The sequence below is a fragment of the Gallinula chloropus genome, assembly GCF_964237585.1.
Source record: "Gallinula chloropus genome assembly, chromosome: 2".
Lineage (NCBI taxonomy): Eukaryota > Metazoa > Chordata > Aves > Gruiformes > Rallidae > Gallinula > Gallinula chloropus.
The window spans coordinates 157312231-157331494 of record NC_140086.1 but is presented as its reverse complement, the minus strand read 5'-3'; the positions used below and the strand labels follow the sequence as shown (position 1 = coordinate 157331494).

Genomic DNA, 19264 nt, shown 5'->3' with positions numbered 1-19264 from the left:
GAACCAGCAAGGACCAGTTCCCAAAGGTTTTGGGCCACGAGGATGACCTCCTGCACACATTCGCTGATAGCTCATAAAACCTGAGGGAAAACATCACCCCATAAAGCTGGTAAGAACTTTATCACTTCTCTGATCCCTGCTTCTCTGCAAAGTTGGCTGAAATCAGGCAAAGGGCTTGAGAGTTTGGGGGAAGGGTAGCCACCAAGCAGGGATGTGTAACTCCAGCCCTGAGGAATCTCAGACATGGTGGTAACCCCGTCTATGCCTATCAGCTGCACAGGAGATGTTAACACCACCACAGAAGCCAACTGTACCACCAACTTCAGAAACACAGAGAAGAAAAGTTAAGCCACCCGAAAGAAGTGACGCAAAAGTGGGTGACAACATACACTGAGCAGCCTCCATGTCTTCTGTAAGGTCCAGATAAAGGGTAGCGACTCCCTCACCTCATTAATGTCCACATGCCCGTAGGGAGGCTTGCGGTGACGGTACATCCAGAAGGCCAAGAGGATGGCCACGGAGAGGACAGCGATGGGGAGCAGCGAGTACACCAGGATGTTGAGCAGGGAGGGCGTTGGTGGTGGTGGCTCATATATGACTATAAGAAAAGAGCAGGGTAGATGAGGGAAAGGGCCCTGCGGGCATGCAACAACACTGCCAGTTACACGTCCAGATGCAACCAAACCCCTTCTGGTCCAAAGCTGACAGTGCCTAGCAGCATGTCCCATCACATCCAACAGCATTCATAACACTCTGTGGTTTCCCCTCTCCCATACAGCTATTACTAATGGAGTTACAATGGTACAAACCACACTCTGCAAGCCGAGCCTCCATCTGACCTTTATTTAAGATGGGTATTTCTTGCTGGGCTATGTAAAAGCAGAAAATTTCCTCCTTTTTAACCCTTCCCAATATATTAAGCGAGTACGAAATCCCTCGCAGCGTCGCTTTGCCTTTTACAGTGATTGACAAGATGTCAAGTTTTTAGTAAAATGCTGCCGGAGCCACAATCAAATGCACTATTCCCACAGTAGTTCTCGTTCCAAATTACATCAGTGCAGTTGAGACACAAACAATGGGAATACTAAATGGAGCCATGTTGCTATGTTGGAGCCAGGGAAGGAAAAAATAGCAAGACTTGCCAAATTAAACACAAAACTGTGAGAGAAAGAATATTTGCTACTAGGTTGCTACGGGTACATTAATAACAGGAGATAATAAACTCCATGTAAACAATTAAAAACCTAACAGGAAAGCCCAGGAAAATCTGATAATGGACTACTGGAACATCTCAGTAAGTGTGGGTAGTCGATAGCAAAAGGAACCATCCTAAGGAAAAGATCCACCTGCTTTAATAACTTTTATTGAATGATACTTTAGGAAGCGTTCACTTAAAACAAGCATCATTTTTCTATTAGTCTTCGAAGAAGGACATGTTATTACTTTTCTTCCTTAAAATATACCCACAAACTCTGAAAGCTGATGTGCACACACACCCCTATTCCCTTATAATCCACAGACCAACAAAATCACAATCAAATACAAAACCCCTAGATGCTCCAGGTATGTGGAGCCTTGTGACCTATGAAAACTAATGAAGAAGGTGTTAAATACCTTTTAAGAGTCTGAATCATGGGCTGTGCCGTATTAATCACTGCCCTCTTTCCCTTGTGTGGGATTTTGTTTCCCAAGATCCCAGTGTGAACATCCACCATAAAGAAAACTCAATCCCTACTGGTGTTATCCGAGGTGTTTGGTACAACATACTCTACTCATTGAGTGAAACAACATTAAAAAAACTTTTTTTAGTAGAAGTAGAAATCCCAGTAGACAGATTTCTGGACTTTGTAACCAAAACAGCATACTGTGTCCTGTTGGTTGTAGCCCAAAGCTCAAAGTCATCACTAAGTAGGTCTAGAGGAAGAGGACTCCCTCCCTGCCCCCGATCCACACCACTCACTCACCTTCTGGGCCAGTCACTTCAGGCAGATGGGTAAACTTCTCATTGCAATAGTTGCCCTCGCAGCAGCAGAAAAACACTTGGGGGTTTTCTTCTGTTGCTACGCACTCCTGCCTGTGTCAGGGAGGGACAGACACGGTCAATGAAGGGAAGAGAAGAAAAGCCCAACATCAGCCGACTCCTGACTGCTGTCTTTGGGAGCCAACCCGCTCCTCTGCATCACCTTCTCTGCGTGCCTGCGCAGAACTGCTGTCTCTGCTTACAGAAAACAACTTGGCACTGAAACACCCCAGCGGACAGCAAAGACCCTTGAAAAGACCATCAAGGAAACAAATGCTTCCGTATGTACCGAAGGCATTAGATGGCGAGTAATAAATAACAGCCACCGCTGCTAACTGAATGAGAAGCAGAGGAGCGATGGAGAGATGCCTCGATCCCTGAGCGGTGTCTTTCCTGCAGCCCGTCTGTGTGCTGTCAGGGGAGAGAAGCATTTGATCGCGCAATTAAAGATTGTGCCATAAAGCACGTTACGAAGAGGGTTGAGCTAGAATTGCTCATGCAGCCTTCAGCATTGCTATGTGCCCTGGAAGGGCACCAGACACCAGCAGCATCAATAGTCCTGCTGCAGGCAGGGGCATTTTTAAAAATTTAATTATCAAGAGCTGCCTCCTTCCCCTTTAAAAAAAACTGGTCCTAGCAGAAAAACCTTTAAGAAAATCAGCTCTCATTTTTCACATTCCCTGTTATCCAGGTAGCACTACAGCCTTCCCAGCACTGAGTTTTCCTGCCACGCTGCGCAAACCGTTAGGGGACTTCCACGGATCAGACCAACTCCACTTCCACACATCCTCCCTCTCCTGCAGATCAATGCCAGAAGAGATGTGCAGTGATTTTTTTTCGCAGTGGTCTCACAGTCATTTTCTTTCTCCTGCTTAAATGCCCGCTTCCCTTCCCTGCCACCTTTCGCTACGTCACCCTCTGCTTTTAGTTATGAGTCTTCAGAGCTGCTCTCCGCAGAGAACTGTATCAAACTATTTCCTGAAGCCCAGCTAAATTATATGCATAACTTCCTTCCTTCGGCCACTCAGAGGAAGCAGCAAAACAATCATATGTGTTTGACATTATTACTCATTTATGAACCCATGCCAAGCTTCCCGTTCCGCGGGATCACCGGCACGCTGCCATGAGAGGAATGGAAAGGGCTCTCTTCAATCCTAACACAAGGGACTTTTTGGTGCTTTGATCCTTTTGGTGGCATATCTACACAAGATCTCAGCTGGGAAGCACTTGGGTTTGCTTTTCAGGCTTTTTTTTTTTTTAAAACCCACCAAAAATTCAAAGAAAGGAAAAAAAAAAGCAGCTATTTGACTTATTCAAATGAACAAACATGTTTCAACAAGTTAAGCAATGTTTCCAGATGCTTTTTCATGAAATCAGATAACAAGCCGTTCGGATTTAACAGCATCAGTATTGGAGTCTTCAACAGAAAACACATCCTTTGCTAAATCTGTTGGTTAAGAAATCAAGCTAATGAGTGAAAACAGCCTGCACCACATCTGCAATTCATTATCCCTGTCTTTGAGCTGGTAGGCGCTCAGGGCAGCCATCCAGGTACGTATGACACGTTATACTTAGCAAATATTACAAATGAGGCAGCGGGAGAGAATGACACATTTTTCTACGGCAGCGAGGGCACGTTTCATAGAGGTTCACGTGCTCTTCAAGGGAACACGAACACGACCTCTCCAGTGGGGCTGTGTAAATAAACGAGGAGCACGCAAGCCGGTTGTTAAACACTACCTTTTTCCTCTAGCCTTAAATGTACATCCCCCACGTTCCTGTTTCCTTAAGATAAAGAACAGAGCGAGGAGCCATCACCCTCAACGTCCCAAGCTTTGCACTCCGGAATTTTTCACCTTCCGTCTGTCACAGTGCAGTGTGTGTCTCCTCTACTACAGAGGAGCTGCTGCCTGGCCATGTAGGAGCGTGCAGGGGATGCTCGCAGATATGGGTACAGCTCCATCTCCTGAGGCTGCACCCAGGGGCTGAGCACCCAATGGTGCTGAAGACAGAGGCAGAAAGGACACTGGCACAGCGCAGTAGGCAGAAAAATCATCTTTTTAGCCACTTTTGCCATCTTGGGCTGTGACTCTACCTGTGTGAAAAGACTGCTGAGGGCACTCAGGGGAAGAAATAAGAAAAGGTTCCATTTAAACACACTTTATTTAATTAAAGCTAACCTTTATTTCAAATGTTGCTTTCAACACTTGTACTGTTTGTTAATTCTCAGAAGATCTTTTAGCTCTGCCCTGGAACTGTGACTTTGAAGAATCAGGCTGCAGGATAATGGATGCTCAACCCCAGGGCTGAAAAAAGGCTTCTGAGGAGCCCTGGAAACTTTTTACTGTTGTAACAGAGCAACACATTATGACAAAGTTTAAGAACCACTACATCCCTGCACAGAGACACTCAGTGACAATACAAGTGTCACTGTATATGAGAGCAGGCACTGAAAGGAGAAAGCTGTTTACAGTAAACACTTCTGCTTGGAAGTAGGAAACTAGAGTGACCTTCTGTTCTCAGAAGGATCGGCATTAAGATGACTAATGGGCCAAGAAGGATTGATTTATCGGGAAAGAATAAAAATTTAACTATATATAGAGCTGGGCTACACAACTGGCAAGGGAATAGGTGTGGTGGGAAAGTAACCCCAGTGCTAATAATAGAAGGAAGATGAGGAGCGACTCACAGTCGGGTTAAGCTAAGACAACAGGCGCAAAAGCAGGGGAGCATCCAGCGCCGAATGAAGGAAACTCTCCAGCCATGGGACAGATCTAATCCCAGTGTAAACCCCATGGCTTAGGTCCTGATGTCCTAAAACTTTTGGAGTGAGAAGCTACCAAGATGTGCTGCTGGGAACACCACAAGGGTAAGACCAACCTACACTGGTGGTATACTGAGGCAAATCCCTGAATGTTATGTCCTATCACTCCTTCCTGAATGGATTTGGCTTGGGTCATTGGCTGGTCATTGGAGTTTTTGTAACAGAAACACTGAGTCCAGAGCTACTACTGCTCTCTACAGCTACCTGAAAGGAGGTTGTAGTGAGGTGGGTGTTGGCATCTTCTCCTTAATAACTAGTGTCAGGACAAGTGGGAATGGGTTAAACTTGTGCCAGGGGAGGTTCAGATTGGATATTAGGAAAAATATGCTTCACCAAAAGGGTGGTGAAGCATTGGAACAGGCTGCCCAGGGAGGTGGTGGAATCACCGTCCCTGAAGCTGTTCGAAAAACGGGTAGATGTGGTGCTCTGGGAGATGGTTTAGAGGTTACGGTGTTGTAGAGCTGATGGTTGGACTTGATGATCTTGAAGGACTTGATGTTTCTATGACACTACTGTGCTTTAAACCGAGCTCCTTTTAAACCATGAAACTTCAGAGGGCTGTTTTCTTTAGCTGTAATTCTTCTTTGCACTCTGCAGAACTGCAGCAAGGGGAATGAGAAAAGACCAGCTTATTTTGCCAGCTATTTAATGAAGCTGCAGCCTTCGTACTACAAAACCTCTCTCCTTTCAGCTTGTTACAGGCAGCAACACACGAACATGTACATTGCTCTTGCTGTCCCACTCTTTCTCCTGGCCCATCTCTTAACTCAGATGAAAAACAGTGAAACTTTTTTGCGACATCACCAGTGGCAGAATATCTCAACCTCTAACCACCCCTAGATATCTGTGCTTTTCTAGAGAGCTCCAAGCGATTCCAAGTTTTCCTTTGTATCGCCAAATGCTCTTGGAAGAACATATTGCTCTTCAGTTGATGGTACAGGACACGTTTTTCAACACATGCCAGAATTATCAAAGCTTTGCTAAGGGAAAAAAAAAAAACCCACAACAACAACAACAAAAAAACCCCCCTAAAAGTGCCTTTTGCAGTTTCTATTTAGAAAGTCAAGGCAGACAAGTGACAATTCTGAGAGCTGCATTAGCAACAGAAGTAATTACAGGGAATGAATGGGCCAATTGACTTGGACTCACTTTCTTCTCATCCATGCAAAAATCATGAGCCTTTGCACAGAGAACAATTAAACCTGTATTCAGAAAAAAACAGTTGGGCTATTACCTGTCATAACAGTTGAAGTCATCTAACCAGCAGCCTTTCTTCACCAGCTCGATGGAGCCCGAGTTGTTTCTCCAGGAAGCGTAGCAGTGGAGCCGCTTGTCCTTCTCCCCCTCGCAGCGCTCCACACCACTCTGGTTGGTCTTCTCCAACTCCCAGTTGGCATTGTAGTAAATGCATTCCCTTGTCTCAGTCTCCCCATGGCCTGGTCCTGGAGCAAAATTCAAACCCCAAGTATGTTTCAAGCAAAATCAGAAACAGATCCTGGCAGACATATCTCCACATGGTCATGCTTTAGGTGACATACAGTTGCCCCTCTGAGAGCTAAGCAGGTCATTGTTGTGAGCTTCAGCTTCTCCTTTGCTGGTGTGAGGTGGGGAACAAAGAAGTTGGGTTTGCCTATACCCACAGCAGGAGCTCGTGGTGAAGTCATGAGCCCAGCTGAGACCACCCCCATGTCTACTTGCTTTAACCACGGAACCCAAGCAGGGAGACATACAAGACAACCACCCATATGCAGTACTTTCTCACCACAGAAACCCTGTTTAAGAAAGACAGCCTCCCAGGGCACTACTTGTCGCTTGCTGGGATGTCACACACCAGTTACCATCCCTCTCCACCATTGTTTTAGGAAACACCACCTAAAAATAAATGGTTTCCTACACCAGGATGTAACTGAGAACAGATAATATTCACCCTGCACAGGAGGGCTAGTTCAGCACCTAATCCTCACTTAGGTCCTGATTCAGGCTTATTGGGGTAAGTCTCTGCACAACAAATGTGGAGACTTACCCAAGCTGTGGTTGACATAGCTCACGCTGCCTCTCCACCCAAGCAAGACCCTCAGCAAAAAATAACTACTCCCCACACAATTGTGGTCACCACAAACCAAGGAGTCTCCATAGCCTGTGGGTCCTTCCCCCTCTAGATCCTTGTACCAAAGGACCAAGGAGTTCCCATTGCCCTAAGCAATGGGAACCATGGCATGACCACCAGGACACAGAACTGAAACACAATTACAGACATGTCCATTAGAAACAGTCATTTAAGGGAACGCCAATATCTACAGGTGACCTGTTTTGTCCTAACCTGTAGAAATCTTCATTTGGAGATCTTAATTTGGAGATGCTTTGCAGCATCCTGAGGATTAGTTTAAAATGAGACATGAAACAAACACATGACATGTAAGACGCCACTCAGAAAAGGTACCATGAAGCTATTGTACATTCTGAGGTGCCCTGCAGCCATCTCCTTTTGGGATTACCCAACCTCAAGCAAGGTCAGACCTGGCCATTATTTTGATGGATTGTAATCATGGAAAACGTAGGTATCCCAATAAAATGTGTTGACAACTAGGAAGAAAACGTGAATAGGTCCCACAGGATCATGAAATGAAAGTGCTGTACTCCCAGAATAGCCAGACCTTTACAAAGAACTAGGTTTCTGGCTGGAAAATTTAGCAGTGGTATCAGAACTATCTTCTCCAAAGGCTGTGCAACCTTGAATGTTGGGATTATGGCAGTCAGGACCATATACAGATTATCTAGATGCAACCTGGCCTGTGATTCCCACTCAGCAGGGTAAACCAGCCCCTTCTAAAAGGTGTCCAAGGTCTTTGCAGGGCACTGAGCAGTGAGTGGCTTACAGCCAGCAAAGAAAACACCCAGCCTGGGCACACGCACCAGCTCCAGGCCCCAGATACCTTCTGTAGCTTCATCGTTTCCATACCTTAACACCCATCCACTACCAGTTTAAGTACTCTCACGACATGCAGATGGAGAAGGGAGTATTACTTCCAACTGAAGATCTGACATGCCAAAATTAAACAACCTGTCCCAAGTGAGCAGGGTGCCAGGGGGACCCTGACCTACAGCCTGCAACAGTTCGAGTTGCCAAGTCTCCAAGCTGTTACCTGGTTGCAGGATCTGCCTCCAATTTTGCAGTACATGGAGAGCACTTTGGAGATGGTGCTTGAGCTAGAGATTGAATTCAAACTATTGAACGTAGCTTGATCTGCTGTAGGGAATCAACCTTCTGCTACCAACAGGCATCAAGTAAGGAGTACAGATGAGCTGGCACAGAGCAGAACTGTGTAAGAAGGCTGCAGGAGAAACCATAGTTTCTGCACAAGCTAGGGGTGATGTATCCAGCCTGCTCCTCATACTGACACCCGGACTCAGCAATGGGCAATTTTCACAGTACGCAGCAAAATCATCAGAGTAGGAAGATCTCGCTGCAAGTTAAGAGATGTTCAATGCTTCAGTAACTTTTTTGGGAAGGATGTTTAATCTGTGTCATGGGAGAGACCGAAAGGGAGGAGGGGAATGAGAAAGTCATAAAGCTGACTTCTGGAACTGGAAATTATATTCCAAGCACACCCGGACCAGAGCTCAATTTCCATAGCACCTGCAGGTTTTATCGGCGCTTGCAAAGCTCCGTCTGAGTTTTCCTCTGACAAGTTGCTTACTATAATAAAAACAACCTACCAATATCCCTCAACACCAAGCAGTGTCAATATTGACACTTCTTGTTAAAGCCTTGATATTTGTTCTCTTGATACTTCCACCACGCTTTGTTAGGGCAGATTAAGCATTTTTTGCTAGGTACTGGGTAAATCAGCAGGAAAGTGGAGGAGCATCGTCTCGTGTGTGGGGAAGACAGTATGGTTTTATTTCTCAGGAATGAGTAAATGCCTTAGCTTCATTGTAATACTTCACATGGCTTCCAGCTGATACCCAGTGGCTAATATTGTCCCCTTCTGGTCCAGCCTTTGAAATAAATTCTGCAATATTATTCCCATCACCCCAAACTGAATCCTGCTTTTGCTCTAAATGGAAATCTCCTCTCCCTCCCTGACCCCACATCTCAGAAAGCAGGAAAGTTTAATGAACCATTTGCCTGGGAAGCAGCCCCAAAAAAATCTAATCCTGGCTCAGCCAATTCTGTCTATAACTTCAAGTGGTATTTGTATAGCTTCTGTTTTTTCCACCTGCAACGAGGGCCGACGCGATGCACAAAGCTGCCATGAGATTCGATGTTTCCATTGTGCTTTGAAGAGGGAATGTTAAAAAGATGTGAAGCAGGAGCTTTATCGGCTCTAGGACCAGCAAATCAAGGTTGCTAAATCCTGTGCTGAGCCCAAGCTCCCTTCCCCCAAGACGATTGTCTTTCCTGGAACAAGTTTTAGCTGAAGACTAAGATCTGTTTGCAACCCAGCTCTGCAAACAGCAACCGCACCAGGAAAAAGGCCTTTCCCCGCCCCTCCACTGTCAAAGTTTAGGTGAGTTGAATAAAGTTCTAGATGACTAAGTAAATGTATGCTTTCCTTAAAACAGCTCGTAAGGATACTCACATTAAAATGACACTTCAAAAGCCTGTTTGCTACCTGCTTTCAGATCTTTTAAAAGAGCTTTTGGATCCTCATCCCAGTAACAAAAAAAGACAGGGATCTCCTGGAGAGGGTCCATCAGAGGACTACACAGATGATTAAGTGCCTGGAGCATCTCCCCTATGAAGGGCTGTTCAGCCTTGAGAAGAGAAGACTGAGAAGGGATCTGATCAATGTTTATAAATATCTGAAGGGTGGGACACAGGGGGAAATAACCAGCCTCTTCTCAGTGGTGACAGGACAAGGGGCAACAGCCTCAAGCTGGAGCACAGGAAGTTCTGCACCAATATGCAAAAGAACTTTTTCACGGTGAGGGTGATAGAGCCCTGGGACAGGCTGCCCAGGGGGGTTGTGGAGTCTCCTTCTCTGGATATATTCAAGACCCATCTGTCCTAGGGATCCTGCTTTGGCAGTGGGGTTGGAGTCAATGTTCTCTGGAGGTCCCTTCCAACCCCTACGATTCTGTGATCTCCAACAGAACCCCCTTGCCATCAGCACCAGCCCACTCCATGGAAAAGAGCCTTGGATCAATAGTCAGGCAAAAAAAGACAAAGATCTTAATACTACAAATAGTCACTTAAGGAATAAAGCCTGAAGTCCCTTCAGGAATCGAAGTCTGAGGAAGAATTAGGCTTTGCAGTAGCAGATGGGTTTCTGGCATCCCACTGCATCCACCCAGTGCTTCAGAGATGATGCAGCGTGGCTTCTCCCAACAGCTTCCTCAAACAAAAACTGTGCACAAATACCTTTACACAAAATACCACCAAACGCAAATACCCCCTACCATGTCATGAAGGCTGAGGGAGGCTACTCACAACCACCCAGTTTTGGGGTAGAAATCAACTTTTCGACCTCAGTCCTGAAAAACTATTATTACACTGATTCTCTTGGGTCATTTTTCTGCTCCAAATGACAAGAGCATCCCACGGTTTTTGATGAGCAAGACCCCCAGCACCTATGTGAGGCCCATAATTATGGGAAGAGCAGGCAAAATACCGTGTGGCACGGAAAGACCTCTCTCCTCTACTTGGGAGTTGCAAGGCGCAGAGGGAGCTCATTAAAAAAGGGTCCTCTTGAACTGAAGGACTTCAGCCTGCCGAGGCATGGGACCTCGCCGCTGATCTAAGACTAAACTCTGCTCTCCTAATTTGGAGCTGCCGACAGATCACTGAGGCTGTGTCATTATCCAACAGCTGCTAAATTATAGCCAAGATCCAGTGTGGCAACTCCAGGTCTAGGTGTTAGCAGTTGCTGGGCTCCTAACTCATAATTAGATACATAGGGAATATCTCCCCCACGGCTGCAGGCGGCTATAAATCTCAGCTCTTTATCTCTGCCTATCCCCCTTTTTAAAACCTAAAATGAAAGTATATACGAAAAGATGGGATGTGTCAAAATAGTCTGCATAAACACTGAGTGATTTACCAGACAGTCTGTTTGCCTAACTGTCAAAACCACCGGGCTTCATACACGGAAATGTGTATGCAACTGAAGTTATTTGCAAACACTTAGTTATGTCCCTATATAGCTATTTGTGCATGTAATTTTATAATATAAAATGACAGAGATTGTACACTGAATTGGGGTAATTGCCCTCTAATTTGGAGGGTAATTGCATGTAGCAATTAAGCAACTGCGGATGCATTCTTGCATGTGTGATTATGAAAGTCGGGCCCTTTGTTTGAGGTTTGGGTTTGTTTTCAAGAGCTATCCCTCAAACCACAGCACAGTTCAGCAGAGCTGGGAAATAAGAGGCTGCTGGGCGCTCACCTTGCAGCCCAGCACCCGCTGGGATGAACCACTTCAGTGCTGGCTGACGCCTTCCCACTGCTCAGTGACAGCAGGATGCTAAACCAGCTGCCTCCCAACCCAGGCCTGAACTGTGGCACATCCTTCAGTAGTGGGGACACACACCATGATCTAAGCACATTTTGGGCGACTAGGAGGCGTGGTGGCAGAGAGAGAGGCAGGGACAGAGGACTGTGCCCTCCCCCAACTCTCCCTCTCCAAGACACCTGTCCAGAAGTTATGTGGCAGGACTGCAAATTAAAGAAATTCAAACAGTTAGTGATAGTGTTTTGGATGCCAAAACCAAGCCAGAGGAAGGCTTGCAACTGGGGAAGTTTGGAAAATGTTGCTCTAAAGAGACCACCCAGTTACATCTCTACAGAGCACATAATGAAGCTGCAATTAGTAATGTTGCTCCAGCGCTTATTCCCCAAGCAGAGTGATTTCATTCCTGCTGTACTTAAATAATAGGGTCTAAAGACGTTTTTAGGCAAAGCATCAAACCAGCGATGACATGTGTGGTTAAGTACGTAACGATACATGAGGATCTAAAGAGTCGTCGCTCATATCTTCCATTCTTCCATAAAAGCCTGGAAACAGTGGAGCCCCACGTAACAGAAACAAGCCCCTCGACTCTTCAGAGCCCCTTTCTCATGCCAGAACTTCACCCCTACCTTTGGGACACCCTTGGCCAATGTACACCCAGGCATGGAGCCATCAAATATCCAGGGCTTGTCCCTTGCTGCAGGCAGGGCGCAGGGATGGGCAGAGCCCTAAAAAAACCTTAGTAAAGCATCACCTATTTCCAAACATTTAGGTTCTTCAGCCAGATCAGGTAAAACCAGGCCCTTGCAGCACCAAGAACCACGTCAAGGGAGGATATTACTTCGAATTTTGTTTTCTGTCAATACATTTGGCATATCCCACGATAAAAGAGCTCTAAGTTTCCTAGTCAATCAATGGCTGTTAATCTATTATCTCAGCATATATTGCCATGGTAACCTGCAATGATGCCATTGACAACCAGTCTCAAAAGGACAGGAGGCTTTAAGTCATTTTCTTTTAAAATTAAAAAAGGAACTTTAATATTAAGAAATACATCCTCCCTGCTCACCAGGGATGACAACTCAGGGCTTCTATATTCACACCATGACTCATGCTTCACAGCTTCCACGGACATCTGTGTAGCAGTCGTCCCCGTCCCCCCCCCCCCCCATATATCTCTTTTTTAACTTGGGCTTAACTCAGTAAAAGATAACAAGGAAATTATTCAAAGGAATTAAAGCTTTATTACAATTTTTTCCCCAAACCACTAGTAAAACATGTTTTGTAAAATACAGGGAGCATGTTTTAAGAGTCATTACCACCAGCTCAGGGAAAGGATGCAATAAAGGTTTAATTCTTCTGAATAATTTCCCTGCTATATTAAATGGAATAGGGTTGATAGAAGAAGGAACTGGAGAAGGACATGCAGCATCCCAGCTCCTTAACACCCATAAAACCAAGCAGATTCCTACTCAGGGAAGCCAGGGCTGAGCGAGATGACAGCTCTACTCGATTTAGTGAAATACTGAGTGTACATACATACGCAGAGCTGATGAGATTAATCCTTTGGCCCGAAGGGGAGGATCGCTCAGGGAAAGGTTTAGTAAATCATTCCTCTGGCCAGGCAGAGAGATCCAAGGAGGTTTGGCCAGGTCACCAGCTGGACTGCTGTGCGGCAGGACAGAAACGTTGCCAGCAGTTAATCAATTTTTGGAAGCAGTGCATTTTTGACTTGAACTCAGCTGGTCATTTCTATATTTTATTTAAAGAAGAGATCATTTTAGTTATCCATTAGAAAAATCCTATTTTGTAGCATTTCAGTGAAGGACAAAGCCAAAATGTAATTAGATTTCTCCTTTCGCATCACTAACTGTATCTGTCTCCCCAAAAAAGGTTTTAGTTCTTTAATAAAACCATCAGGGAGATCAATCAAAAGCATTTAATGCCGTGGTGCTTCTGCAGTTCATGTTTAAATGCACTTTGGGTCACAAACGAGGCAATTTGAACAGCAGAGCTCAAACCGGATTAGTAATAGCACACAAAAAAAGGCCTACATTATTTTCCTTTATTTTTTCCCCCTTTAATACAGATACTCACTCCCCTGCTACACCCATAAGGAGAGAAATCAAGTCAGCCTTAACGAACACAACGTTTGGCATCCAAAGAATCCACTGCCAATGCCCGCACAAAGCGCAGGGTGGAGAAGAAAGTGTGAAGCCACAAACCACCCAACCAATCTTCTTGTGACACCAAGCTGATTGATGTCTATCCATGTGTGACCATCCTCAAGGAAAGCCACCTCGTGCAGGACCTCTGCTGACCACTCCTCCATCCACCCTCAGTCATTAGGAGACACCTCCTGGCTTCCTTTGCATTGCTACAGCAATTAAATATATATAGAAAATCCATATAGGATTTCCATAGAGGAGAGGTTGTGTTTTCCTCCTCCAGACCATGAGTTTTCAAACAATCATATTGTTATTCAGATTATTTTTTCCCTTCAATTTGAGGTGTGCATTCATAAAAGCATTAAGCAGACCGTGTATTTGGCTTGTAACAGCAATGACTACTCTCTGGCATGAAAAACGGCCCCTTGTGGACTAAACACTGTGTAAATAAGCTACTGAGAAGGTTGTCTCACCCCCCAAAACTTTGGATCTTCAGTGACAGAAAATATTTAATCACAAGATTAAGACATTCCCAACTACACTCCTAAAAAATCAGAGGGCAAATTTTGACCAGATGCCACAAATCACTAAGTAAAATATGCAGCAAATTCTGAAATGACATTTAAAACACAATCATTTGTTCTCTCCCATTCTCCTCAGGAGCCAGCATGAGGTCTCCAAAGAGTATGGGAGGAGGAAATAAAATCACGTATGTTCGTAAATATCCCCCCCACCACCAAATTTTGAAGAGCTTTGAAAGTGAGTCTACAAAAGGCATTTCCTTCCAGGCAAAGGATACAGGAGCATCTCCTTGTGGAGTGCAGAGATTTAAGGAACAGCAGTAAGTAACCACGTAGCAATACCTTTCCCAGCTCTTTCACGTGTGCTTGCTCCAACACCATCCTCATCCTCCCATGCCACTGCCACCAGCAGAAATGCTCTTCAGAGCTCCTGATCTCTAAGGTCTTCTCCCAGGAGAGAGCAACATGTCCTTAACACATCCCATGCACCTAAAATAATGCTGGAACAGCCCACCTGGCAAGCCACAGGGACCTTCAGTACCCAAACAGCAGCACCTCAATTCATAATCTACGCGTGGTCCTCTTGAGATTTATCAGCAGGGACATTTCAAATATGCTTTAAAATGTGCTGAGTCTACTAAGATTGGGCCCCAAGTGCTTTTCTATTGATTCTGCTTGACATTTCCAAATACCACAATTCCAAATTTAATTCACTGGTAATTGGAAAAACTGTAATGCATGTAAATGGACAAGGAGATGTTGGAAGTCCAAAAGGTCAAGCATCAGGAAAGCGTGCCCCCAAGAACTGAATAATGTTTGTTTGTCTTCTTGTCACCCTTTTCCATTTGAATAATCAAAGCTCAGAGTTTGGGACAGTTCTCTCAACACGATGGAGGAAGAAAGGAAATACAAAAAGCAAATTCACTCTTAACTGTAGGACAGGGGTCAAAATCACTGTTTTAAACTCCATCATTGACCAAAATTCAAATACACCATTGAGATGACTCACTTAATCAGCAGATGACATGAGCAAGTGGGAAACTCAGGGAAGAATTAATTTGATAACTCTGTCAGTAGAAGAAGATTCACTCTATCTAGAAAACAGGTTTCTAAGATTACCTCTCTGCTGCTCTAGCTTTATGGGCACTGAGTTTCTCCTTGTCAGTCAGCTGAAGGGGAGACAGTGACAAGGAGAAAATCTTAACCAGAGGCATAAGGTCAAACCTCATTTCCAGTGTGATGATGCACATTTATTTGTTGGGATGATCCCAACCAGGGTCTCTGCTTTGTTCACCTAAGAAAACCAAACTTCTTCAGAGGAACCAAGGGCTTCAGCAAGAAGAAACACCACAGGATCTTTTGGGGATGCTTGGCCAGGTCTTTACATAGAGCCCTGAGTTGCAGCAAAGCCCATCACTCTGGACAGCATGCATGAAGGTTCAATGCTTTGATGGGTAATTAAGTACTTTTGGACAAAGACCACTGTCATCAAAATACAGTATGACAATTTCCCATATTTCCCCATGTTCTAGAGAATTAAACATGCAAACCTGAGTTGCCAGCCCAACCTGCATTCCCTGGTAATCGGGCAATCACCAATACTCTGATGCTCCAGTATATTTTAGGTCAAAGAATAAGACAACAGTTGAAATACAACACACAAGCAGCACTGTCACTATTTATAGTTACACCAATAAAGGACAAGCACGTGCTACCACATCCCAGCCAGTTTTCTCAGCTCAGTCCACAGCAGTATGCATAAAAATACCTGGTAACCCCTTGAATGGCTTAAAATTGCACCAGGGGATGTCTAGGTTAGATATCAGGAAGAATTTCTTCACTGGAAGGGTTGTCAGGCATTGGAACAGGCTGCACAGGGGGGTGGTGGAGTCATCATCCCTGGAGGGATTTAAAAGGCATGTAGATGAAGTCCTTAAGGACATGATCTAGAGGTGGGCTAGGCAGGGTTAGGCAGTGGTTGGACCTGATGATCTAAAGAGTCTCTTCCAACACAGGTGATTCTATGAAGTAAGGATACCTTTTACGTTACATCCTAGATCTTCAGATCATTCAAGGTTTGTGAAAGAAGAAACCACTGACTTTTCAAAGCCTCTTTCCCAGCCCATCCTGGTATTTCAAGAGTTAACAAGCATGAGAAGGCACTGAACCTGGCCTAAAAGAGAAGGGAGGCAGGAAGAAAAGCAACTCTCTAGCCTTCCCAATCGAACACTAGCCCTAAGCCCTCCAAAAGGAAGTAAAGACATTCCTAAAATTCTTTGGAGGATGAGAAGCAAGTTGTCAGCCGAATCAGAAGTCCATTTCTCCTGTATTTACGCTCTTAATAGCAAATCCCACATGAGTAATTTTAAAAGCTTCTTTTACAATGGAGTTTTATCCCAGGTGGCTCCAGCCCATCTAGGACTTGTCTCGTGTTTACAGAAATGTACCTTTCTCCTTCGGGTCTATTGAAAAAAGCTACCGTCAAATGACCTGAGGAAGGAATGTAGCACAATCCAATACCATCATGCAATTTCCAGTGATTGTTTCTGTTACAATAATGAAAGGCACGGAAGAAACGGCTGGGTAACCGCGGTGATTCTCTAAAGACAAGTTATAAAAGAGATGCTGAAGAGATATTATGCAAAGGGGGGAGGATTGGGGGGGGAGGGGGAATAAAGTCACCTTATTAGCTTTCATCTTGATTACATGCACTCACCAGCGTCTGGATTCCACTTTGAAATAGAAATGTTTCTGAGCGGATTGTCCCAGAGAGTTGAAACTCTGCTGGTTACGCAGGTTGAAAGCAATAAAATAAGGGTGTAGTTTTGGACAGTTCACCCTCCTGGTGTTTTAGAGTCTTCCCAAGACATAAGGAAGACTGGAACACTTTGGACTGTAGCGTGCATATGGCATGGAAGGAGAAGCACTTGTCCAGAAAGCTCAGGCATGGCTGGAGGGTGATATGAGCTTAACAGGTCCATCCCAGAAATTGGTACACACCCCCGCCATCTAGTTCAACTTCCTATTTAGATGCCCGTTCCCATGGTGACCAGGCTCCAACATTACGTAAAACAACATAAAGTAATATCCTACGAACAGTTCTGCAATCCTAGACCATTTCCTAACCTCAGATAGGTGGGAATCTCCCATCTCTGATGCTGCTCCCACATACTCAGATGTATGAGAAGAAGGAGATGAAGGTGCCCTTGTCTGGGCACTTTCAGGGACACCACAAGTATTGCAAGGGATTTATCACTGGAAATGCAATGAGAACCCAAGAGAAGAGAAAGCTCCAGGGATACCTTATTGCAGCCTTTCCATGTACAAAGGAGATCACAAGAAAGATGGAAAGAGGCTTTTTACCAAGGTCTGCAGTGACAGGACAAAGAACAATGGTTTTACACTGAAAGAGGGCAGGTTTAGATTAGATATTATGAAGAAATTCTTCCTTGTGAGGGTGGTTAGGCCCTGGCACAGGTTGCCCAGAGAAGCTGTGGCTGCCTCTGGATCCCTGGCAGTGTTCAAGGCCAGGCTGGATGGGGCTTTGGGCAACCTGGGCTAGTGGAGAGTGTCCCTGCCCATGGCAGGGGTGTGGGACTAGATGGACTTTGAAGTCCCTTCCAACCCAAACCAGTCTGTAAATTTGTAATGGAGACAGTCGGGTGTCTGAAGGAAAAACAACAATACAGGGTTGTCAGCCTTGATTACACAACTGCTGTGATGACAAGAGGATGTTTCATCCTTGGTGATTAACATTGTGTTGAGTTATCAGGCAGAGTGCACAGCACTGCTCTGCTGACAAGTCACCACCCTGATTCCTCCTCAGGGCCAATGACTACCCCAAGCCACCCCAAAGTTGCCATGCCTTGGTTTCCCTGGAGATAAAAAGGACCATCAACAGGCATCGACATATGAACCTCTATGTAAGGTCTAGCTGAATTTCTAAGCAGTCATTTTATATAAATCCTCCCTCTACAAACCTGAACACTCAGTGGAGAGACCTTTTCTGATACCAGAGAGCAGGTCAGACCTTGACCTTGACCGAGCAAACCACTTCAAAACTTGAAACTTTACTTTTCTTTCTCTTCCTTCTCCTCCAGATTTCAGAAAGAGGGCAACCAAGGATCAATCCATCATTGTTTAAACCACGTTGCAAAAAAGTCTTTCTGATACTCCCTCCATAACCTGCAGCACGATGATTTTAGGCTGCAGTCAAACCCTTTTCTTCCTCTTCAAGAGCTCCAGCAAGATGTGATAACCATTTCTTTACCTCTGTGTGCATGAGTTGCAAGATGAGAGAGGTTCCTGCAGCAACATACACACACAGAAGTCTGGCAGCTACACAGAGATGAGCAAACTGCAACCCTGAACACATCTTCTCTCTGCCTCCTCCCCGCTCTGATATACCTGGGGACACAGGCGTGCAAACTAGTCCCACCTCTCCAATAAAAAGGTACCAAGTGAGACATTACCGTACACTGCTGCTAATCAGCAGGAACAGAAATGGAAGACATGCTACCAATAAATTCCATTTTTCTCTAAGTAAAATAATAAAAAATTCCAAGGCAACGTGGAAAGTTTCGCTGTGCCAGCAGCCAGTTGAGCAATAAAACCACTAAACTCCTCACTAGGTTTGAACACACGGGGCTCGGAGCTCTTCAGCCAATTTCCCTGAACTTTGGTAAGGCGTTGCAGCTACACAAGAAGAGCAAATAAAGCTTTTGATAACTTTTAGGAGAGCACAGGACTGTCCATCTGCTTTCACACAGGTGAATACACCTGCACCAGGCAAGGCAGCAGTGAGGGAACCTCTCTACTTTTTAGATCTTTCTTTTTAAGGTCAGAGCAAAGATAAGACTATGGGAAGGGGTTTAGTCCACCACTACATGTACACATTATCCTTGGGTATCACGTCACAGTTCAAGTTTCCCTGTTCATACTCTTGCATAGGTTGACTTCTTTTAATGCAATAACCCCAGCAAAACATCACCTATCATTCCACCTATCCTGGGACCTCTGGTGAGCACTAAGAGGTGTGCTCAATGCTCAATTAAGGGTGGAAGATTCTCCTCCACTGGAGGTGGAGGAGCTCAGCAATCTCCTCCACCTCACCTTCACAAAGGTGAGACCACAGAAGAAGCATCAGACAACGGATGAAACTATAGTCAGCTGGTGGGATTCGGGTTCCAAACAAATCCAGAGGTCATTCCTCACACAAAGGACAGGCAATGTGGGGAGCTCCTTCTCAGAAGATACCCCATGATGTTTTGAGAAGAACC

General features: G+C 45.0%; 1 protein-coding gene across 1 annotated transcript in view; it reads right to left on the bottom strand.

The window, feature by feature from the left end:
- The window catches only part of ACVR2B (activin A receptor type 2B), a 100923-nt gene that overhangs the window by 13379 nt on the left and 68280 nt on the right, over nt 1-19264 (bottom strand). The window contains exons 2-4 of the mRNA XM_084280064.1: nt 6079-6286; nt 1965-2074; nt 447-598 (exon numbers count right to left, since the gene is read on the bottom strand). Coding sequence (XP_084136190.1) covers nt 447-598; nt 1965-2074; nt 6079-6286 — 470 coding nt within the window. The remainder of the gene's footprint in view (nt 1-446; nt 599-1964; nt 2075-6078; nt 6287-19264) is intronic.